General features: G+C 47.5%; 1 protein-coding gene across 1 annotated transcript; it reads right to left on the bottom strand.

Moving 5' to 3' along the window:
• Positions 1 to 328: 328 nt before the first annotated feature.
• On the bottom strand, positions 329 to 26,778 carry LOC132377308 (putative speedy protein E7). Its single transcript, XM_059943485.1, has 8 exons — positions 26,715 to 26,778; positions 3,656 to 3,769; positions 3,360 to 3,476; positions 2,991 to 3,185; positions 1,424 to 1,482; positions 999 to 1,084; positions 482 to 656; positions 329 to 388 (listed from the first exon to the last, which is right to left on the bottom strand). The coding sequence occupies exons 1-8, from the start codon at positions 26,776 to 26,778 to the stop codon at positions 329 to 331; spliced, it is 870 nt and encodes a 289-aa protein (XP_059799468.1).
• Between the last annotated feature and the right edge of the window lie 289 nt (positions 26,779 to 27,067).

The following is a 27,067-nucleotide window of genomic DNA, read 5'->3' as shown; positions in this document are numbered from 1 at the left end:
ATTACTTAGATCAGCATTTCCAAGAGTTTTCCTAAAAAAGAAGAAAAAAAAGAAATTGATATACAAATTGGGACCTTGTATAGCATAGTAAATGATTCCATAATTGAATCCATTTGGAGAATTTCTGTATAAACACAGTAATTACTTTCTGTACCGTGGGAGTTCTCAGAGCCCTTACTAGGCTAACCGTGCATTAAGGGATGCAGTGGCACTTCCTCGTGACCACCAGCCCTGGAGGTGGCTACAGGGCACGGGGTGGGGTTGTCCCCACCAGGAGGCCCAGTACTCACCTGGACCACCTGCAGCCCCTGCTCCATTCCTTGGGAACCTAGGGGGCGCACTGGCGCGCTCGACTCCAGACCCAGTGATGTGGGTTCTGGGCCTGGATCTGAAAGGGAAGCACAGCAGGGCGAGCGCCTGGAGGAGGGGCCCAGCCCCTCCACCTCTGGGGTGCGTTCCCCGGCCCTCATCCCCGACAGACCTCCTCACACAAATCCGGGGTGACCCAGGCTTGGTGCCCCATCGCATGGAAGAATTCCACCTTCACCTTGAGGAACTCCTTGTAGCGGTCTGGCCAGTGCTCCCTGCCCAGCAGGAACTGGAAGATGCTCCGCTTGGACGTGGGGTTGTCCTCCTCCATGTCGGAGGCGATGTAGCTGCCACCAGAAAAGAGGGCTCGCTGGTCCCGGCCCCCACAAGGGCTCTCAGGCGAGGCAGTGGAGAGAGGCTGCTGAGGTCATCCTGGAGGAGCACCCGGGCCCACAGAGGGCAGGACCGTCCTCAGCACCAAGGCTGCTGGGCCCATGCTGTGCCCGGCCCAGGTCAAGGTTCTGGCTGTCGCCATTTCCCTGGGACTTTCCCTCAGTCTCTGGGCAGCAAATGGTGTTTCCTGGCTACGTTCGTTGTCCCAGGACCTTCCTCATTGCCTTCCCCTCCTCTGACCATGTGACCCCTTGAGGGCCTTGAACCACCACTCGGGGCCCTCGGGCATTGCTAACAGGGCCAGGAAGAAGTGGATCCTGTTGTAGAGGTGACCAGGCAGCCCGACACGCCCGAAGTACTCCACCACCATGGAGAGCAGGTACTGCGTGGAGACAGAGGGTGGGGGAGGGGTGGCCAGGGGTCGATGGCAGGGCCAGTGTCCTGAGTGGGCCACGCGTCCCGCCCCCATCCAGAGGCCAGGTGGGAAAGCCACCCAGGGTGGGCCTTGCTAAGGGTCTCATGGCCCTTTGACATGCGGAGATGAGCTGACGGGAGGCCAGGGAGGAGATGCCCAAGGGCCGGGGCACCGGCAGTGTGTCCTTTCTTCCTTTCTGGCACCAAGGGCGGGTCTCTCCAGGGCTTCTGCTCAGGCAGACACCTTGTCCTCCGTCCCCACCCCCAGGGACCCCTTGGTCCCTCATAATTGTAGTGCTGTGAGTACCTTGTCAGACACTTTCAGGAAAATATCAGCTTCCAAGAAGCTCTGGATAACAGGGTCCTCTGTAAAGGAAGGGAGACGCGATGAGGGCCTTGGAGCAGCCCTTCTGGGAGCAGCGAGCCTGGGGTTGTGGGACATTTCACAGGGAGGAGGAGAACTGGAAACTTCTCCCAGTTCCTCGGTTTCAGGAAGTAGAGTCAGCTCTCTTCCCCCAGGAAGGCTCAGAGCCTTAACAGTGACAAAGCTGTTCCTTCCATTGACCCAGGGAGAGTGAGTCTCAGCTGTGGGGCAGGGATTTTGCTATTGTTATTTAATCTTCAACACATGGGTGGGTATGTGTGTTTCATAAAGAGATATGAACTGGTTCTCAAAGTTTAGCATAACTTTCCTCTAGCCAAAGCTTGGCTGTGGCCTTGGGCCTCTGGGCACTACATCCCTGTCACTTCATCATACTGTGACTGTGCAACGCTTTCCTGCCCCACCTGATAACTGAGCATCCTATGTGGGCAGTGGAGAGTTCATACCCCCCTGGGCGGGGGTGGGGGGGCACTGGGCATTCTACCCTCCTTCTCCTGGACCCCTTCACTTCCTGCTGATAATGACCTGGCCTCCCCTGGCCCCAGCAGGCTCATCTGGGATTAGAGTTGTCCCTGGAGGTGCCATTTTCCAGTGATGGCCTGAGAATGCCAGGTCCTCCTTGTCCTTCACACCTTGCCCCGGACAATGACACTTACCCAGACAGGAGGATGGAGGGGTCATGGATCATTTCGCCTTCCCTGAGCCTTGTCCAGGCCGCCTGGCTCCCAGAAGGGCATTGCTTTCTGTGATGATGAAAATATTCTGTAGCTTGCTGTCCAGTACGGTAGCCATTAGCCGTGTGTGGCTACTGAGCTTATGAAATGTGGCTGGTGAGAACCAGGAACTGAATTTCAGAAGTTTATTTTAACTCACGTAGAATTAAATTTGAAGAACTGCATGTGGCTAGTGTGTGCTGCATTGGGCAGTGTCAGCTCCGTGTCCATCCCCCAACCTGCCACACTCGGTCCTGCCTCTGGTCCTGACATCACCTTCTCTGCAGACCTTCCCTGAATATCTGTGTCACAAAGCTCTCCTACTCTTGCTCACAGCCCATCTCTAGGTGTCATTGCCTTTTCCTTCTCTGCATTTGTCACTGGCTGAGAGCAACTTATTTCTGTAATTTTTTTTGGTCTCCTCCCACTTTGAGCATAAAGGCAGCGAGATCTAGTTTGTCCTTTCATCACTAATCTCTAAAATCTTAACTGGAGGGAATAAACGTGGGCAGGGGATTCCTCCCTTGATTTGTCCTAAAATGTCTTGATAATTGAAGACTCAACCGTGAGTCCTTTTTTCCCTTCGCCCTCCAAGAACTTGTCTCAGATGAAAACCCATCAGCACCGCAGTAGAACTGTGGAAACAGAGTGATCTGCTTCTGTGCCACCTGGATACCTCACAGCTCTGAGCCCCAGGGGGAGGTTTGGCCATGATCCTGGAGCCTCTGGGATCCTCGGTGTGGAAGGGACCTGACACTCCACCGGCTCAGAGCACAGACCCAGCAGCCGGTAGAAGTCCTCCTGGTCTTCTGGACGATAACTGGATCTTCTCTTGTTCATCCTGAGTTTCGTTCCCTCAACATGATTGACGGTCCACATGTTCCTCCTCTGCCCACACTTCTTCCAGGACTTCAGCTCGGAGACAGCTTCCGAGGAGGTGGGATTGGAGGCCAGGGGGCTGCTCTCCTGGGCAGCTGCAGGAACAAGACTCTGTGTGAGCACAGACCTGACCCACCTGGGAGGTCCTGAGTCTTCCCTCGCAGCTCACCCTGAAGATTGAACCCTGCCTCCTGAAGACAAGACAACAAGTGGTTACTCAGCAGTAACTGATGTTCTGTTCAGGGCCAAGGAAGCTGAGGACACCACACCTCCCTTGACATCCATCAGTCTCTTCCTCTTCTGGCCTCTCATCCTCCGGGTTCTCTGCTCAGAGACAGCCTCTGGAGAGGCAGAACTGGAGGCCAGAGGGCTCCCATCCTGAGCAGCTGCCAGGAGAGAGGAAGGACCCCGTGTGATCAGGGGAGGGACCCCCCTGGGAAACACTGCGCTCTTCGCTTCTCACTCACCTTGAGTATGTTGCATGTGACATCTGAAGGATAAGAATGGCCATCACCCCCTTTGCACTTTGTCCATAAAGGAGGGTAGGAACTGAATTAATATTTACCTTTCTTTGCCAGGGAAAAACTGCTCTCCTCTGCCTCTTTCCATGGATCTTTCTGCCTGGGGGGCACCTCTGTGGAGACAAATGTGAAACTCTGGTCATCGATGTCTTTAATAACTACAAAGGTGAACAAGAGAGTGACCTCCTGTCTCACCCTGGACACCCTTTCCCCTGCCCTCTGCAGACCCACACTCATGAGAGTCCAGGGAAGAAGAAGTGATGCTGGAGCCATGATGATCTATCACTTTCATTCATTCAGAGAGCAGGGATAAGTGTGAATGACCACACACACCTGGCTTCCCTTCCATGCGCTGCCTTTGCCTCTGACTCTTTTTTGCCGGGTCCTGTGGGCTTGCAGCAGTCTCTGAGGCAGCCGATGTGGAGCTCAGAGGGATATCCTGTCTTTTCTGGATACAAAAAAATGGAAAGAAACCAACTTGATTCTGACCAGGCCATTTCTTTCCACTGAACCTGCTTCTTGTGAGACCTAATAATAATTAAAATGGCAATAACATTAGCTAACAATAATTGCTTAGTAAACTTCAGATATTGATTAGTGCATTGGGATTACCTCATTCAATCCTTACAAGGAGGTGTGAGGTAAGGTGTGTAACTTGCCTGTTTACAGATGAGGAAATGCTGACCTAATTTGCCTAGGATTTGTTCCTTGACCGTGGCTAGAGCTCTTTGGACTTGGGATTAGAACTCGTGTCTGAGCGGTGCTCAGGGGAAGAAGGCTAGTGGCAGCCACAGTTGAGCCTCAGTCACATTTCCATTAGGGTTGAGCTGGCCTACCTTACACGCTTATGTCATCGGCTCTGCCTAAATATCCCTGTGAACCACTATAAAGTTACAGCAATCCAACCTGGCAAAAATCTGACCAGAGTAGCCCAGGCCTGTCCGAAATGGCCCTGGAAGCTGATTGAGGCAGTTCCCCCTCAAGAAGGCCAGTGCCGCCTGCTGCCTCCGAAGGCAGTGTTCCTCCTGGGTGACAAAGTGTCCACATGCTCCCGGGGCTCTTGAGGTCGAGTTCTCTGTAGAGTCGCTTTACTGTCTCTCCTCCTTCCCCCATATTCATTTCGTTCTCCTTTTGCCCACATCCCCTCCTGTTCTCTTTTCTCCCCAAACTCGAGACCTATTTGTATTCCTACTGCGTCCCAGTCACTCATCTGGAGGTTCACAGGTGATCCCTTCCCCATCCCCTGCGACAGCTTGGAGGAACATAGTTCAGGATCCAAGACTCACCTTAGTACAGAAGAGAGTGACGCCCACCCCAAGTAAGCACCTGGAAGCTCCCTCAAGATCTAGGCCCTCACCTTTTCCCAGAATGCAGCCTCACAACAGCGTGAGAAGAGCACTGACTGTAGCCAAGTGTTCGGGATCAAATGGCTTCCGAGATTCCGGAGCCCTTGCCATGAGTCACTGATGACATCACACCATTCCACCAGGACCTGCTCTTTGGTTTATAAAAGGCTCTCAAGGAAAAGACTGTGGGCCTCAAGGAGGAAGGAGTTAGTGTCCCAGCCTGAACACTGGGATCACTTCCTCTTACCCCAGTATTACCTCTGAACCTCATCTTGTGTTTCATCTAACCAATTAATGATTCCAAATGAAAGTGATTCATCCATATATCAAAAAATTGAGAAAATACAAAATTACAAGTTGATTAATATTCATAGTAAAGTTATTAATGTACTTTATTTGATTTTTATTTATTTATTAAACATCTTTATTGGAGTATAATTGCTTTACAATGGTGTGTTAGTTTCTGCTTTATAACAAAGTGAATCAGCTATACATATATATATATCCCCATATCTCCTCCCTCTTGCGTCTCCTTCCCAGTGTAGTTTATTTTTACTCCCTTCTGATTGGTGTTTAACTATAATCATATTGAGATTTTAAAAATTAACTTTTTCATTTTGAGATAATTGTAGATTCATAAACGCAGTTGTAAGTAATGACACATCCTATATACCTTTCACCAAATTTCCTTCAGTGATACAAACTTGCATATCTATACCACAGTATCACAATAGGAAATTGGCATTGATAAAACCCATTGACCTTATTCAGATTTCCCCAGTTTTATATGCAATCACTTATGTGTGTATTTAGTTCTGTGCAATTTTATCACATGTGTACACTCATGTACACCACCACAAAGGTATAGAACAGTTCTATTATAAGGATCCTTCATGCTACTTTTTTATTGTATCTCCACCCACAACCCCTGGCAACCACTATTCTCTTCTTCATCTATATAATTTTGTTATTTCAAAAATACATAAACGGAAACAGATAGTGTATTATCTTCTGATCTGGCTTTTATTTTTAATTTGCATAATTCCCTTGAGAACTATTTAATTTGTTGCATAAATCAATAGTTTATTCCTTTTTATTGCTTAGTAGGAATCCATGGTTCTATGGTCAAGTGCATATTTAGTTTTGTAAGAATCTGCCATACTCTTCTAGAGTGGCCCTATCATTTTACATCCCCACCAGGAATGTATCAGTGATCCACTTTCTCCACATCATTGTCAGCATTTGGGTTATCACTTTTTATTTTAACCATATCTCGTTGTGGTTTTAATCGGCACTTCTCTAATGATATTCCATGATGATATTGATTTCATGTGTTTATTTGCTGTCTGTATATCCTCTTTGGTGAAATCTCTGTTCATGTTTTTTTTCTAATTGAACTACTTCTTTACTGTTGAGTTTTGAGAGCTTTTTACGTATATCCCAGATACAAGTCCTTTGTAAGATATGTGGTTTGCAAATATTTTCTCCCAGTCTATAGCTTATCTTTTAACATCCTCTTTTTTTTAACCATTTTTTTCTTCTGGTTTTATTGAAATGAAATTGAGGTACAACACTGTATAAGTTTATGGTGTACAGTATAACTACTTGACATATGTATATATTGCAAAATGGTCACCACAGTCTAAGTTTAGTTAACATTTATCACCTCATATAGTTACAAAAAATTTTTTTTCCCTGTAATAAGAACTTTTAGGACTTACTTTCTTAGCACCTCTCAAGTACACCATACAGCAGTGTTAATTATATAGTCACCATGCTGTACATCACATCCTCAGGACTTATTTCTTTTATAATTGGAAGTTTATACCTTTCGACCACCTTCAACCATTTCACCTGCCCCCCAGTCCCTGCTTCTGGTAACCATCCATCATCTGTTCTTTACTTCTATCAGTTTTTTAAAAATTTTATTGAAATATAGTTGATTTACAATGTTGTGTTAACCTCTGCTGTACAGCAAAGTGATTCAGTTATACATATATATATATATATATATATATATATATATATATATATATCTCATACATATTCTTTTTCATATTCTTTTCCATTATGGTATATCATAGGATATTGAATATAGTTCCCTGTGCTATACAGTAGGACCTTGTTGTTTATCCATTCTATATATAATAGTTTGCATCTGCTAATCTCAACCTCCCAATCCATCCGTTCCCCACCCCCCTTCCCCCTTGGCAACCACAAGTCTGTTCTCTATGTCTGTGAGTCTGTTTCTGTTTTGTAGATAGGTTCATTTGTGTCATATTTTAGATTCCACATATAAGTGATATCATATGGTATTTGTCTCTTTCTGACATACTTTGCTTAGTATGATAATCTCTAGGTCCATCCATGTTGCTGCAAATGGCATTATTTCATTCTTTTTTGTGGCTGAGTAATATTCCATTGTATATATGAACCACATCCATTCATCTGTTGATGGACATTTAGGTTGCTTCCATGTCTTGGCTATTGTGAATAGTGCTGCTGTGAACATAGGGGTGCATGTATCTTTTTGAATTAGTTTTATTCGGATATACACCCAGGAGTGGGATAGTGGGATTGCTGGATCATATGGTAACTCTATTTTCAGTTTTTTGAGGAAACTCCATACTGTTTTCCATAGTGGCTGCATCAGTTTACATTCCCACCATCAGTGTAGGAGGGTTCTCTTTTCTCCACATCCTCTCCAGCATTTGTTATTTGTAGACTTTTTTTTTTTTTTTTTTTTTTGGGCTGTGCCGCATGGCATGTGGGATCTTAGTTCCTTGATCAGGGATCAAACCTGTGCCTCCTGTAGTGGAAGCACTGAGTCCTAACCACTGGACCACCAGGGAATTCCTATTTGTAGACTTTTTAATGATGGCCATTCTGACTGGTGTGAGGTGGTACTTCATTGTAGTTTTGATTTGCATTTCTCTAATTAACAATGGTGAACAGCTTTTCATGTGCCTATTGGCCATCTGTATGTCTTCTTTGGAGAAAGGACTATTTAGGTCTTCAGCCCATTTTTTGATTGGGTTGTTTTAAACTGCTTTATTGATGTATGTTACATAATAGTCACTCATTTTAAACATACAATTCAATGAATTTTAGTGTATTTACACGGAGTTCAACAGTGATCACCACAGTCTAATTTTGGAACATGTCCATCCCCCCAAAAGATCCCTCCTGCTCATTTGCAGTCACTCCCCATTCTCACCTCCAGCTCTAGGCAACCACTACTCTAATGCGTGTCTGTTTTTTTTTTTTTTAACTGGGGATTGGTAGAGAAATCAGTTTGAAAAAAATATTTCATTGCTAAAAGCCATTTGAAATTTACTCATTTTAAACTCTTTATTGATAAATGAGAAAACAGTGGCCCTGAAAGCACCAGGGTCTAGCCCAAGACCACACACAAGCACTACATGGCAGAGGCCAGATCCCTTGAAAAGCATTCTTCCCACTGGGAACCTGGGTGCCAAGTTTTGGGGTGGAGTGACCGCAGGTTCTGCCATGGTTCCCTCTGACTGGTGCCCCATGAGAAGTGCCCTGTGGGGTCTGGAGCTGAGGGCATCTTCTCCCTCTGAGACACTATTCCTGACTCTGGTTGGGTCTGTGGTCTCCACCCCTAATTCCAGCCCATTGAGGGGTTATCCTTGAAGCCAGGGCTGCCCTTCAGCTTGGTGGCTAGATTCCTGCTTCCTCCATTCTTCAGATTTCACACCAGATAAGTTTTCTCCTAGTGAGATGTGACTCTTGGAGGGCAATTTTTTTGTTTTGTTTTGTTTTGTTTGCGGGGAGCGGGGAGTGTGGTGAAGGGAAAGGGAGCAGGAGCTTCTTTATGGAGTCTATATTCTGGAAATTTTTATGTCCTAGAAATCTCCAGCATAGATGGGGTGGGGGGAGGCAAGTTTGGCATTGTCACTAGCGTGGACTCCACCACAGATGTCTTCTGGGACCAGTCAGCACCACCACGGTGAAGCCAGAGAGGCCACAGAGCTGGAGGCCTAGAGGGTTCGAGAGGGCATCAGTCATGGGGAGTGGCTGTCACCCACCCCAGTTCCACATGTTGGCTTAGGCAGGGGATTCTTAACTCACGGGAGTCTGGGTCTTATGATGTTTCGAAAGAAGCCAGAAATTATATTTTTTGTAATGTGAAATCTTCCAAATTTTAAACAATGGCAACAAATTAAAAAATTTTGAATGCCATGTGGAGAGCACACAGGACGCATCAGCTTCTGAGCCTGGCCAGGGGCTCTGCTCTTCAGGATTTAGCTCCAAGAACCACTAGCAGGGGATTCCCGGGTGGGTGGGGGGATGGGGGGCTTGACAGAGAGTATTCTCTCTCTTCTTTCGCTTCCTCAGGCCATGTCTATGCAGGACTAAATCGAAGGGGTCATACTTTTCCTTTATTATTGATTTATTTATTTTTGGCTGCGCTGGGTCTTCGTTGCTGCGAGCGGGCTTTCCTCTAGTTGCGGCGAGCGGGGGCTACTCTTCGTTGCGGTGCACGGGCTTCTCATTGCGGTCTCTTCTCTTGTTGCGGAGCACGGGCTCTAGGCGCGCAGGCTTCAGTAGTTGTGGAGAGCAGGCTTCAGTAGTTGTGGCTCACGGGCTCCAGAGTGCAGGCTCAGTAGTTGTGGCGCATGGGCTCAGTTGTTCCACGGTATGTGGGATCCTCCTGGGCCAGGGCTCGAACCCGTGTCCCCTGCATTGGCAGGCGGTTTCTTAACCACTGCGCCACCAGGGAAGCCCCTATGCTTTTCCTTTAAAACATTCCCTCTCTCAACTTGCCTATGACTTGGGTGTTAAGTAGGGTGCTGATGGCCGTGGAGCTTCCTGGGATCATTCTGGAGGCAAGGGGAGGAGAGGTGTGTCCTCCTTGCCTCCCTTCCTGGTGGTGTCAGCTCTCCGAACTTGAAGGGGGAGGGGGAGGAGGCTATCTTGGTCTTTCACTTAAGTGTTCACCTCTGTTTCCACCCTTCCTGTGCTGAGAAGCTCTGCAAAGCTCGTTTCTTTTCCCGTGTGGTGGTAATGGTGGTGATGCTTGTGGTACCAGCCTCTGTATCCCCGTCTTTATGAGACTGCTAGCAGCAAAGTGCAGCTGGGCTCTGTCTCTGGCTGCTGATGCTGGGAAGATGTCTGTGGGTTTCCTCCACTGCCTCGTCCTTGATAGGGCGTGAGCTGTGAACCCAACTGGCTTTCTCTGTGGGCGTTGGTGGTGGTGGTAGGATGTTGGCTGTTCTTTCCACTGCAGGTTTGCGCTGTGAGTCCAGGAGGGGGTCAGGAGGATGATTCTTGCATGGCCTTTTGAAGAACACAGTAGAGACTTTACAGTTTTTTTGTGGAATGGACGCCAACATTCACGTTCGATAGAGGTCGCTGCTGTAGCTGCACGTCGAGAAGTCAACTTTCCTGAGACACACTATCAGGGATTATGAGGGCATCCCCCCATGCTCTCGGCTGACCAGGTCATATTTGATTACTGAAATTAGAGGAGGCCTTTGTTAGGGTTACACCGTCAGCAACAGAGGAAAAACCATGAACTCACAGAGGTACAGCAGAGGATGAATGGAAACATATCCCATGGGACTTGCTGTTTTCCCCAGTGTGGGTCTGGTGCTGCCCCCGCACTGAGAGACAGGTGTCCTAGATTCAAGGCATTATGACTAATCTGAATCACTCTGGACGAGTTAGTTATGCCTGTGATTCTGAGGGTACTGTAATATAATAACCTTGAACATATCTTTGTGAACCACACAGCAATGCATGTACATGTACCATTCTCCCAGTAGGGACTAATGACTTAATGAATTTGAATAAAGATGTAGAACAAGTATAGAAGCTGCAGTTTAGACTAGGAGGGTAATTTCTGTTCCTCAGCCTTAAAGCTGAGTAACCACATCTCACTCTGGAATGCACCCAGGGACCCAGTACAATACTGTAAATTCATCTCTTGCAGTGGGTGGATGGTATAAACCGGTTGCTTTGACAAGATTTGGAGACTGTTTTAAATTGTGAATGGAGATACGTTGGATCCACCGGATGGTACTGAAGTCAAGGAGGAGAACTCCACAGAATGATCCCAAACCCCACAGCCGGCAGTCTCCTCCCTGTGCCGGGCACTCCCTGAGTACTGCCCTCAGATGACCAGAGCTTACGGAAGAGCTTGCCACGTTGACCTGGATTGTGACAGGTTTGGTGGAAACCTCTGTTTATTCTCAAGAATCTTGAATCACCCCTCCTCTCTCCCCGCAGCACTCTCTTGGTGCATCTGGGGCTAACATCTGTTAATGTATGATCCCCAGAGTGTGGGTGGGAGCCAAGTGGAGCAATCCTTTTTGGCCTGTGCATCTCTTGTCTCGCTTCTTCACTTAGCTGGGATGTAGCTGGAGTCCTTGATGAGACAAATCTGCTCTGAGCCTTTTTCTCAAAGAGCCCCTTTTGTACACTGGGTGCTCACCTTCTTCCATTTCGGGGAGAAGAGTAGCTTAGTTACTGTCTTCTCAGCTGGGCAGCTAGAGGAAATACTCAGAGTTCCCAAGTAGAGTTGTCACGGATTTGGCTTTGAGAAAGAGCTTGGAATTGTTCTGTGTATTTTGGGAACATTTAGATAACATTTCCTATTACATCTTTTGAGAAATTTTCTTTGCTCTGAAGTTTACTTTATTTGATATGAATGTAGCCATTCTGTTTTCTTTTGACTGATGTTTACATAGCATATCTTTTTCCATTCTTTTATGGCCAACCTACTTCTATTGTTATATTTGAAGTGAATTTCATGTAGACGGTATATGGTTGGGTCATGTTTTCCAATGCACTCTGCCAATCTCTGCCTTTTAATAGGTGTATTTATTTATTTATTCATTCATTCATTTATTGGCCACACCGTGCAGCATGCAGGATCTTAGTTCCCTGACCAGGGATCGAACCCATGCCCCCTGCAGTGGAAGCACAGAGCCTTAACCACTGGACCGCCAGGGAAGTCCCTCAGAGGTGTATTTAGACTATTTACATTTAACGTCAGGATTCATGTTAGGGCTAAGTCTGCCATTTTCTTTTTTGTTTCCTTTTTGTTCTCTCTTTTGTCTCTCTGTTTCCTTTTTCCTGCCTTCCTGTGAGTTGCTTGAATATATTTTATAATTTCATTTTGGCTTTGTAGTGTTTTTGAGTGTATTTCTTTGTGTCAGTTATTTAGTGGTTGCTCATCTGAGAGTCCAGGATCTCTGTGTGGCTTCCACTGGCACTGCACGTGGTGGGGGCATGCCTCATTGTTGCCAGGCATGGATGAGAATTCTGGGCTCTCACTCAGCCCTGACTGACACCATCCTGGCTGTGGAGGGAAGGGCAGAGCATCTTGTTACAACCAGAAGAGGGTGGAAGTTTAGGTTCTTCACTCAGCCTTCAGTAACAAGTGCGGGTCCCCTTTTTTTCATGGTGTTTGTCTGGAGTATGGTGGTTATTGCCCAGAAGTTTTCTGTCTTGCTAGGTTGCCGTTTTCCTGATCCTTTGGCTAAAAAGAGCAGGCTTTTCTTGGGGGCTTTTTTGTCTGCACCCATTGAAGCCTCTAGTTTGCTGGCTTCTTCAGCCCAGTCTGAGATATAAGAAGCCAAGAAAAAACCTGAAAAACTTACTGCCGTGTTGTTCCTCAGGTCCTGGGGTCCTTATCCAATCTGCTTTTTTCTCTCCACCTTTGAGTCTTCTCATGTTTCATATATAATATCCAGGTGTTATCACTGTTCTTAGCAGGAAGAATAGGGAGAAGTTCATCTACTCCGTCTTGTTTGTAACCAGAGGTCCAGGACAGTAACATTTTTGTTGCGGTTACATTTTGAGTTTCTAGCCTTTATTGTTATTATTAACAAACTCTGTTCAACACAGGAAGTGGTTTCCCTGAAAGCTGCATTCATAAATGCAAATTAGGAAGACAAATGCAAACTGAGAGTGCTTCACGTACACTTCTTTTCCTTTTCATTCGATCATTTTTATACCTAACAATTTTGAAAACGAAGAGGTGACATTAATCACATTCTTCTATCAATCCATGAAATCAGAAGAGACTATAAGATGCCTTTAAAGAAAAGTGAAGCATAGAACACTGCTCAGTAATAAAAGAAAGTTATTCTGTAATAACTCACAGAATTATGAGAGAAAAAAGTCAATCTCAAAGGTTATGTACTGTATGATCCCATTTATATAGCATTATTGAAATTATAGAGATGGAGAAAATATTAGTAGTTGGCAGAGATTAGGGATGAGGGTAGGAAGTGAGAGTAGGAAGTGAGGGTAGGAAGTGAAGTGGCTATTAAAGAGATAACATGAGGAATCCTTGTGCTGGGACTGTTGTGTATGTTGACTCTGCTGGCGGTCACACAAATTCACACATGTGATAAAATTGCATAGAACCACACACACGCACAGACAACTGAGTGAATGTAAAAGCAGTGAAGTATAAATAAGGTGGATGGATTGTATTAATGGCAATTTTGTGGTTGAGGCCAGACGCACCAGAGACCTCAGAACTCCTCTCCTGCTGGGGATATTGTGCTGTAGTTATGCAAGTTGGTACCATGGGAACCTGGCTTAAGGACATACGGGCTCTCTGTATTATTTCTTACAACTCTGTGAATCTACAATAGTTTCAAGGTTTTTAAAGTTTTAAAAAAAAGAAAGCAAGGAATTGTGCTGTTTTGTACTTTCTTCCTCTGCAGACTTCCCTTCTCTTCCCTGGCGCAAGCAAAGAGGAGATGGCCAGCCTAATTTGGTTTCTGCTTAATGGTCTCTTGCGTGCAGAGAGACCCACTTTCCTCACTAGTGTAAGGGCTGGTTGTGTTTTGCGATGAGCTCTTTCAGGTTTTGATGGGGTGGGGTGGAGTTGGGACTGGGAGATTGGCTTCTGCAGGCACAGTTGTTCTTCCCTCTCTGTCCTCAACACCCTCCTGAATAGCTCGGATTATTTCCTCTGTGTAGTCCCGAGGCTACATCCCCTGAGACCGGCTCTGCACAAAGGTGCTCAAGGCCACACACTCTCCAGAGACCTCAGTGCCCCCTCTCCTGCTGGTGGAGAGCAGAAGACATGTGAGTCTTCCATGGAGGCCGGCGTTGCAGGCAGATGTGGCCTCTAGGTCTCTCTTGTGATGCCAAGGGCGAGAGAAGTGCCCCTGAGCTAGACAGTGTTCGTGACTGTTAGGAAGAGATCCAAGATGGATCCCAGATTTGTGAGACACTATGCTATTCCAAGCACTCTCCCATCTGACTTTAATAGAAAATGATTATATTTGTAGAAAATGAGAGGCAAAGAAATGAATGAGCTTATGGGAACTTTGCCATGAGATGCAAAATATCTGCATGGAAAGCAGAGTAGACGTGATTGCTGGGGCACATGCACGGAATTTCTCGGTGTTCAGTGAGTATCAAACTCAAATGTCAATAAGGGCCGGAAGAAAACTTAAATATATGAAGTAAGTGGATAAGTAATAAGAGGAGGTATGGGAAATTGCCAACAAACTAGAGATCTTGGACTCAGTACAAATGTTTTCAAATTCAATTTTTGCATCTTGTAGTGGCCAGCAGCTGCTTGCAGACATGAGAGACAATTCCAGTGAGACTGGTGCCCGTGTACTTGACCGTCCCTGCTGTCTGGACACCTTCAGTGCTAGTTGTGATTGTCTTTTCTATACTATGAGCCCAGGAATTAAGCTTGGTTGTATAACGGAAACACAAATGTCAGTGGCTTAAGCAAGATAGGGTTGTCTGCTTCTAATTACGATGTAGAAAGATATAAACAATTTCCTCCCATGTTGATAAAAGAATTAACTATATAGAATAAAAAGCATACGTTTCATGGGGTTTTCAAAGACTGGTAGATGTAAGGAAGCTGCGATGGGCTGAATTGCAGAGGGACACACCCCCTACAGGTGAGTCGAGAGCCCTGGAGTTCTCTGGGGGCAGGTGAGCACAGACTGAGAAGAAACGTCCTGGGTGTGGGGAAGCTGTTAGGGTCTGAAAGAGTTCCACATGCAAATATCCATCTCCCTGCCCAACAGCTCTCTCCCTTCCCCTGGAATTTTGCTGGGAAAGTGGTACTGGAGACAGAGCTGGTCAGCAGAGAGAATGCAGAGAGCGTACACACTCCTGTGGTGCTTGGGTTGCGAGCCCTGCAGGAGGTGGACCTAAAGATGAGCCCAGACTCTCCCAAACAATGGCCTTCCCCACCATCCAACCACAAGGAAAAGGTGAGTCCCTTAATGGCAGCCGTGCAGGAGGCTGAGGCTGAGCTATGAGAGTTTCCTACAGTAGGTGAAAAGTGGTAGGACAGAAATTCAAGGCAGAAATTGCCAGATTGCATAAAAAAACAAGACCCAACCACACGCTTTTAACACACATGTTAAGTAAAAGGACGGAAAAGGAAAAACATGGCCACGCCCAGAGTCAGTGTGGGAGGGCACTCCCACGGGGGTGTGGCTTATTGACACTGAGGGTCGTGGTGCATGGGGGGGGCACTTGGAGTTGGAGGTAGCATGGCAGGTGGGGGAGGGGAGAGATGATTCTGGGCTGGGGGAGAACGTCTGTGGCCCGTTGAGCCCTCTTTGGGGAATGGCTGCTTGTTCTTCCCCAAAGGAGGCTGAGAAATGCCCACAGCAAGCAGGCTGTCTGAGGACCCCCTAGTCTACCAAGGCCTTTCTCCTTGTCTTTCTGTGACCACTTAGGCCTGGCTGGATGGCCTCCCAGCACAGGGGACAGGCATGGTCTTACTAAGGCCTCCTTTCCTTTTCCCCTCATAGGTCAGAGAGGGAAACAAAACTCAAGTGCTTTGTTTTAGGTAGAAGGGCTTTGAGGGTTAGAGAACGCCTTGGGGAGAGAGTGTGGCTCCAAATATGGTCTTTTGTTCCAGGATGTAATTATACCAACACTCTGGCACTGAATATGGGATCGTGGCCAGCACAGCGCAGTCCCTACCTTCCGGGGCTGTTGGGAGGCCTGGCTGATGCATGAAACCCCTTAGGCCTTAGCCAGGAATCGGGCGCTGATGGTGCCTAGTGGATGTGCTTAGGTTGGCTTAGAGTGCCCCCTACTGGGAGAAGCCCTGAAAAGCAACACAGAGCGTCCGGGTGGCTGTGCAAAAATTCTCCAGGGCAGTGTACTCAACTGCTTCAGAGGACATATATGCTTAGGGGATTTGTACTTTAAAATTACTGTGAAAATATCACCATATTAAATTGTTAATGTACAGGGATTGTATTTATTATCACTGCATGTAGTTCTTGAGGGGCTACCATGATAACATATGGAGAGTATTTTGAAAGTGTAAAGGGTTACATGAGTGTGAAGGATTTATATTGTTTTAATTAGAAATAATGTGCAGTATTTATAGGACAACTTATTAGGAAGCTCAAATGTATTTATGGATGTTGATTAATCTAGAGACCATTTCTCTTTCAGAGAAGTTAAGTAATTTTTATCCTGTTGATAGAGATTGGGTCCATGCTAATGTTCCCTCTTCAGTGAGCTTTTAGGTTAAATGATGTTATGCGCCAATCCTGGATTGCGCTGACTGGGTCATGCAGTCCAGCGTTCCTGTGTAGTGGGTGCAGAAGTTCAGGGGGCCTATGAGTTACAGGGTCGGTGAGCAGGGCCAAAGAAAGGGCCACTGAAAGTCATGGTCATGGCTGGGAGTACTATGGTCAAAAAGGACATCACTCCCTCAAGTACAAAGTTGTTTTCTCTCTGGCTACTGCTAAGCACTGATGGGACAGGAAGACTGAGGTTCTAGTTTATTTGGTCCTTTATTTATTTAAATTAAGAAAATACTTGTTTAAAGAGTTGATGTCAGTTTCCACTGTCTTATTTGTTTCTGTTCTGTTATTCATCACAATAATTTAGTCAAGTGCCTGGGTTTATATGCATGAAATAAATGTAGTTCCTACATGCTGGGTTCTTATAAAAGAAGGAGGAGAATGGGGGGGCATGGGGGAGGAGGAGGAGAAAAACTAGACAGGCACACAGAAACCACCATACAAACAAATCACCGTTCTCAAGATGGCATTTAGCGTGAGTTCCCACCGTGAGTCCATGGAGTGGGGAGTAAAAAGGTGGTAAGCACAGGACATGTTCTGATCAAATGAGGCGGGTGCAGACCTCTGGGGTTGAGTACAAGGGCACTGAGATTCAGTGAGGGTGGGGGGAACGAAGGGAATGTGCAAGGTGAAGGTAGGGGAGACAGCCCAGAACACAGTGGGTCTGCAAGGGCACCGGAGAGGGAGGACTGGGGGTGGGGGGGTGGAGAGCTTTCCTCATCCTCCCTGACCTGGCCATGGGGCTGATCAAATGTTTTCACACGTGGCTCTTGAGAAGACAGGAAAGTGGCCTCTTGGTGGGCCTGGAGGACGGGGGAGAAAGTGATAGCAAACCCCACCTGCCCTTCTCCTGTCTCCCTCCTTCTCCCTGAGGCTCCCTCCTCTAGGGCTGCCTCTGCCCCGGGGCAGGGTCTGTACAGCCTTGCCCGGGGTCCTTGTGGCTGCAGGTGGAGGCTGGTGACTGCAGTGGCTTGATCACTCATCTTTCCGGAGGCCAGAAGCCCCAGGGTCTCGTTGGATTTCAGGATATCAGCCCAACAGGATGATGGTGCCAGCACAGTCCTAACTCAGGACCTGGGCTCAAATCGCCCACCCTCCATCACTCCGGGAAGCCCATTCTGCCCTGGGCTCCTGCCCCTGGGTCACTCCCCCAGGTAGTCACCTAGGAGAGCATGGCTTGCCTCAAAATCTTTGTGAATGGGCTTCAGAGCATGAATATCCTCCGTGGTGACAAAGTTTCATTATTTAAGGTTAGTTTTTATTTGGGAAATAGCCAAACTTTTGTTGGCGTTAAGAGTGCCCCTATCATAAGGTAAGTGATGGAGTAGTTAGTTCATTCCTACTGCCCTGCCTGGAACTCAGAAGGATATGGTCAATCCATATTTGTTGAAATGAACCAAGAAATGAGGCAGTGGCTACAGAGGTGAGGATGCTCATTTGCTCGTGGAACTTTCAAGTAGGATCTTCCAAACTGTTAAGAGAATACTTTATGTTGGTGTGTTGGATTTGGAAAATAGACGATAAAGGAACCACTGAGTTGTAGTTCTGCTTCCAGGCAAGTACCCCAATAACCATTTCCCTCTGTGTGACAGAAAGGTATTTAACCCAGTGACCGGACCTCTCTGTGTTTTGGTTTCCTCACCTCTAAAATAAGAACAATGGAACCTACCTCATAAGGTTGTTATGAGGATCAAAAGAGATACATTTGTCCAAAGCTACCTGGGAAGTGCTATAACGTTGCAAACCACAGTGGAGTGCACGCCCCTCATCTACAAGTCTAAACATGCACGTGGTGAATAGTGCTGCCCTGTAAGTTCCCCTTGTGCGGAAGTGCCCTTCTCCTGGCAGCAAGAGACCCAATGGGCTGCTTCCTTAGACAATAGCTCAGGTGACTGGAGCCCTTCACTAGGGAGTACAGGACTGGAGATCAGTTCCGGTGTGGGACGGTTGGTTGGTGGCATTTCCCAGTTACCCCCTGCCCTGCAGCGTGGGCGGGGCAGCGGTTCTGGCCTGCTCACTGGCAGGTGGCAAAGCCCGGTCCACCCCTAAGGCGATTGCTCTGTAATCCCACCAGTGGCCAGTAGGTGGCACAAGACACCCACCATGGCCACCGGCTTTGCCCCATTCAGCCTTTCTCAGAAGGGAAAAATCTATTTCTAATCCAGCCTGGGCTTTATGGCAATGCTTAATCACATGGAAGGGAACATGCAATAACTACTGGTATTTCTGTAAACACACATGCTTAGAGCAGCTGCCAGTTGGGGATGAGGACCGAGGGAACACTCAGTGAGAGGTCTCCTGAGGACAGTCTATAAAAGGAAAACCCTGTGGGTTTTTAATTTAAGAGCTTCCCAGCTAACCTTTGTGACTCATCGAAAGAAACATTTTGAACCCGGATGGACGGTGACAATACATTGTTTGGATTGTAACCTGGTCCTCCTTCTGCCCCGCCCCCTCCCCCTTCCCCCAAATGGCAGGTTTCAGAAGGGCTAGGCCACAGGACAGCACCTTCTGAACTGATGCCGGCTTATTTTCCTGTTCTTTGATCCTGGCAAGTCGCCTGCTTCTCGGCTTCATACTTTCTCTGGAGGAAAGTTGATTTGAATCTCATTCTGCCGTTAATAAAATTGGCGCCAGATGGATGTGAAGCCGAAGAGGAGACACATCACAGCAAAACAAGAAGTGTAATCTGGTCAACCATGGGGCAGTAAGGATTGGGTGCTTTTAATTTTAACATGTGTGGACACTTTAAAAAATTGTGGTGAAATACACAACATAAAATTTACCATCTTAAGCATTTTAAGTGTATCGTTCAGTGGTATTTAATACATTCATATTGTGTAATCATCACCACCATCCAGTTCCATAGGTTTTCCTCTTGTGAAATGGAAACTGTATCCATTAAACACTTAACTCCTCATTTTTCCCTCCCTGCAAACCCCGGCAACTACCATTCTACTTTCTGTCTATGAATTTGATTAAGTACCTCATATAAATGGAATCACACAGTATTTGTTCTTTTACGTCTGGCTTGTTTCTCTTAGCATAATGTCCTCAAGCTTCATCTATGTTGTAGCAGGTGTCAGAATTTCCTTCCTTTATAAGGGTGAATGCTATTCCATTTTATATATAGACCACATTTTGTTTCTCCCATCCTCTGTTGATGGATACTTGGATTGCTTCCACTTTTTGGCTATTGTGAATAATGCTGCTATGAATGGGGGTATACAAATATCTGTTTGAGACCTGCTTTCAATTCTCGTGGGTAAATACTCAGAAGTGGGATGGCTGGATCATGTGGCTCTATTTTTAATTTTTTGAGGAACTGCTATATTGTTTTCCATAGTGGCTGCACCATTTTACATTCCTACCGACAGTGCACAAGAGTTCCAATTTCTCTACATCCTTGTCAACATGTATTATTTCTTTCTTTTTTTTTTTTTTGAGAGTAGCCATCCTAATGGGTGTGAGGTGGTGTGTGGACGCTAGACGCTAAGTTTGTTTTTGTTTTTTCTAGGACTTTCTCTTGAGTGGGCTAGGCAAGCTGATAGCTTCTTATGACGGTGGTCTTGAGATAAAGAAGTTCTCTCCCCCTGTGCCGTCTCCTCAGAGTATCCAACCACGGAGTCCTTCGTGTACATATACACCCCAGGGACCCACTCGTGAGCAGCTTCGTTTGGCCCAATCTTAGGTCACTGGAATTTCTTGCGGTGTCACCAGGCTAGTGCTGAAGAGGACTCAGCTACAGGTCCTCTGAGGACAGGAGCAAGGCAGGCTGGTTTGCTAACTGCACTGTGTCGCCCTCCTGCCCCCCACACGGGTGGCAGGTCCCAGGAGTCCCTTCCTCATCCAGCCTCTCCCTGGAATAGGACCGGGGGGGTTGGGAAGCTTGAAGTCCTCTGCCTGGCCACCATACTCTCAAGACGTTTGCAATATCCAGTAACATTGCCAGGGACATGGCGCACGCCCATTTATCCGAAGGGAGCAGGAGTCGCCAGAAGTGTCTGCCCACAGCACCCTTCAGTCACCCGCCAAACATTCTCTGGGGGTCAACTCCATATATTGTGGGTTGGCCTCTGATCTCTAGATTCATTCATTTCAAAAACTTTTCTTGCACATCCCCTAGGAGCTACACTGTGGCAGACACAAGTCAGTAAAAGGCAGTCTGCCCTCACAGAGCTGAGAATCACGGAGGGGGAGACCCGCGGGGCGGGTGTAATAAGCTTTTCCGTGAAGGGTCAGGGTGCTTGGTGTGGTGGGCTGGCTGGGTGATGCCCTCGGGCAGGCCTGCACCTGAGCACGTATTTGCTCTGTGAACTTGGCAAAAACGAGGGTGATGATAGCTACTTTGGAGCTGCTGCGAGGTTTGAACGAGCTAATGATGCATGTAGAAGCTTCTGGAACAGAAGCGGAGGTGCTTGTCAGTGTTCTCACTGTTTTTCCTCTGGACGTCTGCTTAGCACAAGGTCGGGGAGAGAGGAGAAAGGTCAGGGTGTGAGAGCGAGAGCTTGGCCCCTCCAGCTGCACCCGGTGGACAGCCCACAGTGACAGCTCCCTGGCAGACAGACGGACGTGCTCCCCGCAGTGGGGAGCGGGAGGCAGCCAGAGAGGAGCCCCAGCCCTGGGACTCTCTGCCATCCCCCCCGACCCCGGTCAGGGATAAGTCCCTGCACAGGAACTGCCACTTTCTGATTACACTGGGGTTTGGACTTCGGAAGGTCTCAGCGTTTCAAGAGAAGGCTGTTCCCAGATTTCTGCTGTGTTCCTGCAGTCAGCCAACAGCCAAGCCGCCCAGAGGCAGGTGAAACTCATTCAAGTGCAGGAGAATTCCAGTTTTATTATTTAAAAAAAAAAAAAATCACATCATTCATCGAGCATTGGAAACTTTAAGACGTTTGTTGGCTGATAATTAATGGGTTGTTTGTGGGTAATGGCTTGTTATTAAATGGAAGCTAATAACTTCTGGAAGGTGGTTCCAGTAATCGTATTGGTTAACAGTTTATAGTTTGAAATATCTAATAACGTTGCCAGGGACATGGTGTATGCACATTTATCCAAAGGGAGCAGGCATCTCCCTTTCTCTGATTTCATCTCATTCTTTCTTCACGACACACCCGTGTCACAGCATGGTGCCCCATTTTACAGATGGGGAGATGGAGGCTGAGGCTAAAGGCACAGGAAGGCTGGGGGGGCGGGTGGCTGGAGCAGACCTGGGGGGTCTCGAGGATGCGCTCATTTTGGTCACGGCTTCCTGCAGCACACGCATCCCTAACCCTGGTTGGTTGGCCTCTGTCTTTGGCGGTAGTTCTGTTGATCTGAAATAAATAGATGGCCGGATATTTCTCCAGCAAAGATGGGTTTATCAGGAATCACCAGAGAACTGCAATTTGGGGTCTGCAACCATGGTGAGCCACATGTAAGTCTCCCTACAGCAAGAGAATGAGGATGCTTTTATAGAGGGGAAGAGGAAGTTGGGAGGGTTATAGTAAACAAAGAGTCCATGGCTTTTCATTGGCTGAGTCCTCACCAGGAAAGAAGAGGCGTTTTTCTTCTTCCCGTTGGGCTGTGCCATGGTCGCAGGGTGTGAGAGCTCCCCCTTCTGGTCTCCTGCCTCTACTTAATTCAGGTATCTCTTTATTCATTTTACAGTTCTGAGATGCACTTGCTGGTGTTTGAGAAGCTCCCTTCCCAGGAGAGGAGCTCAGCTTTGGGGCAGGCAATTTAAAATACAACCTAGTTGTGTCTATGGGTATAGAATGCAGGCAGAGAGCAGTGAATGCAGATCCTTGGCCACTCATGAGCTAACGACCCTGCGCATTTTCCCCTGTAGTTTATATCTTTTGTTAACTAACCAAAGACAGGATATGATTGGCCATTTCTTCTCCTGGAGGGGCCACAGAGCATAGAGAACCCTCCTTCCTCCCAAGGGTGAGGAGCATAGCCCTTGGGAGGAAGAAGGACAGAAGGTAGAGTAGGGGAAGCTCGTTTGACGAGGAGCCCTGCGAAATGCGAAGGTTGTAGATTCTTTGCTGAGTCGGGGCATTAGCTATCCTCCTCTATTTTTGCAAATTCCCTGGGGTTTGGTTGCAAATGGCCCAGCACCTTCTTGTGGCTTGTGAAATCAGGAGTGTGGGCAGAGTTCAGCAGAGACTGAGGGCCACGGCTGGGGTGCCTTACAGTCCTTTCATGCCTGGCCTTTGCAACCTTTAATTTGGGGACTCTTGTGGTATTGTTGGTGTTATTTGGGGTTTTGGCTTCAAGAAAATCTGTGATGCTGTCGTTATTTCACAGAAATTGGTAGCAACGGTTGGCATGTAATGTGGTAGCGTTGGTCGTCCTGTGTTTGCCCAACACCTTCCAGGACAGTGAGGTGGGGGAAGGGAGTGTGGTCAGTTTGCTGACCTGCAGACTCCGACCGTGGGCACTTCACATGCCTGCTCAAGAATCTTCCCAGGCTCAGGGCATGTGTCAATTTGAAAAAATAACATAGATGACCTTCATTGTGTGCCCCCGAAAGAAGCAGCTTCATGGTTTGTTTTCTAGTGAGGAAGAAAGAGAGAAGTTTGGTTCTCTAGAATCTGGCCAGGCTCTATGGGATGACGCATCTCAGTACTTACATCTGCTGTGTTCCTGTCCCTCTGACTTTCACAGACTCGTCTTATTCCTTCGAGCTACAGATGCTCGTGGCGCTTACGCCTCGGGATCCTTCGTGTTTTTTACGGCCAGTTTCTAAAGATCATGCTGGCCTTTCTTTAGTGGTCCAGGAACTCACAGGGTTAATCCTTGGGGTAATGTTCCCCTCTGGGCACCTGGATGACCTGCTCCATCTTCACCTGTGATCACCTGGGGTGCACCCCTCCTCTCTGGGGGCCCCTCTTCTGTGGGGGGACGGAATGCATCCCCTCTGGGGTGGAACGCTTTATGTCTGTCTGCTTTTCCTGGGACACATCAGTGGCCAGCCTGTGGATCCCATTCTGGCTTTCTGAAAGTGTGCCCTGACATAGACCACCTTTTTCTAGCAAGGACGGGACACCAGGGATTCCCCCCCAGCCTCTTGTTCCATGTAACCACAGCTTTCTGCCGGAACAGAGGTGCAGACAGCAAATTTGTTAAAGAACGACAGGGACAGAGTCTATAGACTGATTTTTTGGAGAACGGAGGTGGGGACCTTTAAAAAGTATTGAGATGTAATTTGTGTAAAAGAAAATCAACCCATTTTAAGAGCACCCTTAATGAATGTTGGTAATTATACGTAGTTGTATAACTACCACCACAGTCGAGATACAGAACCCTCCTTCGCCCCAAGAGGTCCCCTTTAACCTCTTTGGAGTCATCCCCACCTTGGCCCCGGCAACCAGTGACCTGTTTTTTATCACTATGGTTTTGCCTTTTCTAGAATTTCAGATAGATGGGATCGAACAGTGTGTAGTCTCGGCATCTGGCTTCTTTCACTCAGCGGACTCTGTCGGAGGCTTGTCATCTCGGGTATCAGTGGTTGTTCCTCTTTTTTGCTGAGTGGCTTTGCATTGTATGGATGCACCACCGTTTGACTTTACTCAACGGACATTCAAGGTGTTTCTGGTTTTGGGTGATGAGGAATAAAGCCGTTGTGACCATTCATGCACAGGTCTTCGTGTGGACTTCTGTTTTCATTTATCTTCGGTCTACTGGGTCGTGGGGTAGATGTATATTCAACTTTGTAAGATACTGCCTAACTGTTTGTCAAGGTGACTGTAGCAATTTGTTTCCCAAATGGGTACTTTTGGTCTGGGACATATAACTGGGTCTTCCTGACATCCACGGGTCTCTACCTGTACAATGATTTTCGAGAAGTTGATTGGCTCCCACATGTAATTAAGGTATGTGGCTTTTGGGCAAAAGATGATTACATATCTCTGGATGGGATGACCCCAGTGTTGAACTCTGAGCGCTGTGCAAAGGTCTGTGTTGTCCCCCCGAGGAAGCCAAACACATCCCGCCACAGTCCGTGCGAGAGTCAGGCCTTCTGAGTGTCCTTCCAGCCCTCATGTGTCAGCTTTGCGTGTGTACCTCAAATGCGAGTTTCAAGTTCACCCTGTGTTGAGATCATGCCTGAGGGCGAGAGGGAAAAATATCTGTGGCTGTCAAATCGGGTGGGAAGTGATTAACCATGGAGATTCTGAGCCTCGAGGAACTCTTTTGTTCCCTGACCTTTATCTCACCTGCGACAGGGGCAGGCCGGGTCAAGTTTAAATCCAAGATGACAAGTGTCTGAGGCTAAGCAAGGTTTCTGCTGAGTGCTTGCTTGGGGTCAATGGCTCTGTATCTCCCACCTGGTGAAAACTGACTCCCAGTGAAAAAAAAGAGCTCTGGGGCTGAACCACTTGGCTCGGCTTTGGGCTAGAGCTCCCTACATGGTTTTCAGAGCCCTTTGGGTGTGTTGAGGGCCTCCTGGTTTGCGCTGCACCTGAGTCACTGCTGTACGTTGGAAGCCCCTTGCTCACAGCGCCCCTGGACCTTCCAAAGTGCAAAATGGTTGCTTCTCTTGAAGTTTGGCCAATTTTTCTTTTAAGACTTAAACAAAAATTTATGGGACTTCCCTGGCGGTCCAGTGGTTAAGACTCTGCGCCTGCACTGCACGGGGCGCGGGTTCCATCCCTGGTCGGGGAACTAAGATCCCGCATGAGGCGCGGGGTGGCCGAAAAATAAATAAATAAATAAATAAACTTATTGGCTCAAGTAACTGAAAAGTCGAAGGGAGATTTGACCCAACCTGATCCAGGGATTTGAGTGGATATTTCCTCCTCTTCATTGCCAGCTCTGTGCCAGCTTTTTTTTTTTTTTTTTTGATCTTAGAAATGTTTTATTATTTTCATTATTGTAGTAAAATATACGTAACTCAAATTTGCCATTTTAACCATTTTTAAGTGTACAGTTCAGTGACATTAAGTACATTCACATTGTTGTGCAGCCATCACCACTATCCAACTCCAGAACTTTTTCTTCTTCCCAAACTGAGATCCTACCCACTAAACAATAACTTGTGTATTTCGTGGCAGGCACGTACCATGTCCGTGGTCCCGTTGTGTCTCGAATCACGTGATTTGCGGCATTTAGACAGTGTCACTTATTCGTCACTAGGTAAAATTTGGCCTCTGAAAAAAAGGCTTTTTCACATTGTCCTAAATTCTCAGGATGCTGCCTCACTTTTTCACCATTTTTGAGACTGTGGTTGCCGTAGAACCCCTAGTTTATTTATGGCTCAATAGTGGGAATCCAAGCATCTTCTGGGGACACACGTGGAGTTTAAGGCCCAGGGTCAAGTTCAGGTGGGGTTCACTCCACCTAAAGCCTTGTTTGGGGGCAGTGGGAGTACCTCTATTTTTCCATTGAGAACAGTGACTAAGCACCAGGAAATGTCACGCCATGAACCTCTGGATTATAGCTCATTTTTGAAAAGGTATGTGGGTGCTGTCCCAATGTTGGAAGGTCCTGGTAGGCACACCCATCGGTCCCATGGCCGGTGGCAGGCCGTCACTGGCACACAGTCCTCCAGCCTCCAGGTGCCAAGTCTTTCCTGGGGTCAGCTTCTCTTGTCACCTCCGCTGGTCTCAAGGTCCTTGCCTGCCCTGGTGTGTGCTTTGATGTGCCCCTGCTTCCCTTAAAACCCGGCTTTCAGAATCTTTCTGAAAGAGAACAGCATACAATATTACCTAATTTGTCTTTAATCCAGTAGTCCTAGGATAATCCCGGAGAGGAAAGTGGTCGCCTGTACACACCCAGGCTTACTCTATAAAGACCATGTTGGGAAACGACAGTATTTTTCTGTTTTAAAATCAGTAGGTTTGGAAGGAGCTGGGAAACTGCGGGGTTTAGTTACAAAATGACTGTAATTGTGGGAGAAGTATTTTCTTTCAATTTTGAAACGCATTAAACAAGATACACAGTTTAGAAATAATTTACAGTTGGAGGAAGGCTCTTTCATCCGAGGCGGGCGGCCGGGGGACGCTTCTCCCGGTTGGAAGGGTGGTCGAGGGGGTGACGGAGGGGGCCCCAGGGGAACCTCATCTTGTTCTCGCCCAACGTCGATGCAGCCAAGTGAAGTGGAAAGTCATAGTGTGGGAAGAGAAAGCCCCAGCTTTTTTCTCTCCTGACAAGCAGGAGGACGCTGGGCTGAGCACAGGTTATCAGGAGGGGAAGCTCACCTTGCTGGCAGACTGTGGGCGCGGCAGGGGGCCACCAAGGGGCATGGGTCACCGAGGGCGCCATGACGGGTGGTCCTGCCCTTTGCCCGCACGGCTCTCATTGGCGTTATGAACGAATGTCTACTGAACGCCACGTGGCGCTGAGCACCAGGGGAGCAGGACACAGAGATGCAGGCCTCACCCTCGCTAGGAGAGAGGGAGAGCCCCTGTCACAGGATGATATACGACTGGTGCCTGGTCAGTGGTCAAGGTCACAGGTCTAGGCCTGGCCAGGGGAGGGGATATCATGGGGGGCTCTGTGGGGCAGGGGTTACAGCAGCTCTTATGGGACGGATGGGGCTTGGACAGTATTG

Source organism: Balaenoptera ricei, chromosome 13 (genome assembly GCF_028023285.1).
Source record: "Balaenoptera ricei isolate mBalRic1 chromosome 13, mBalRic1.hap2, whole genome shotgun sequence".
Classification (NCBI taxonomy): Eukaryota; Metazoa; Chordata; class Mammalia; order Artiodactyla; family Balaenopteridae; genus Balaenoptera; species Balaenoptera ricei.
Note: the sequence above shows the minus strand (reverse complement) of the source record. Positions and strands in the feature narration are given on the sequence as shown.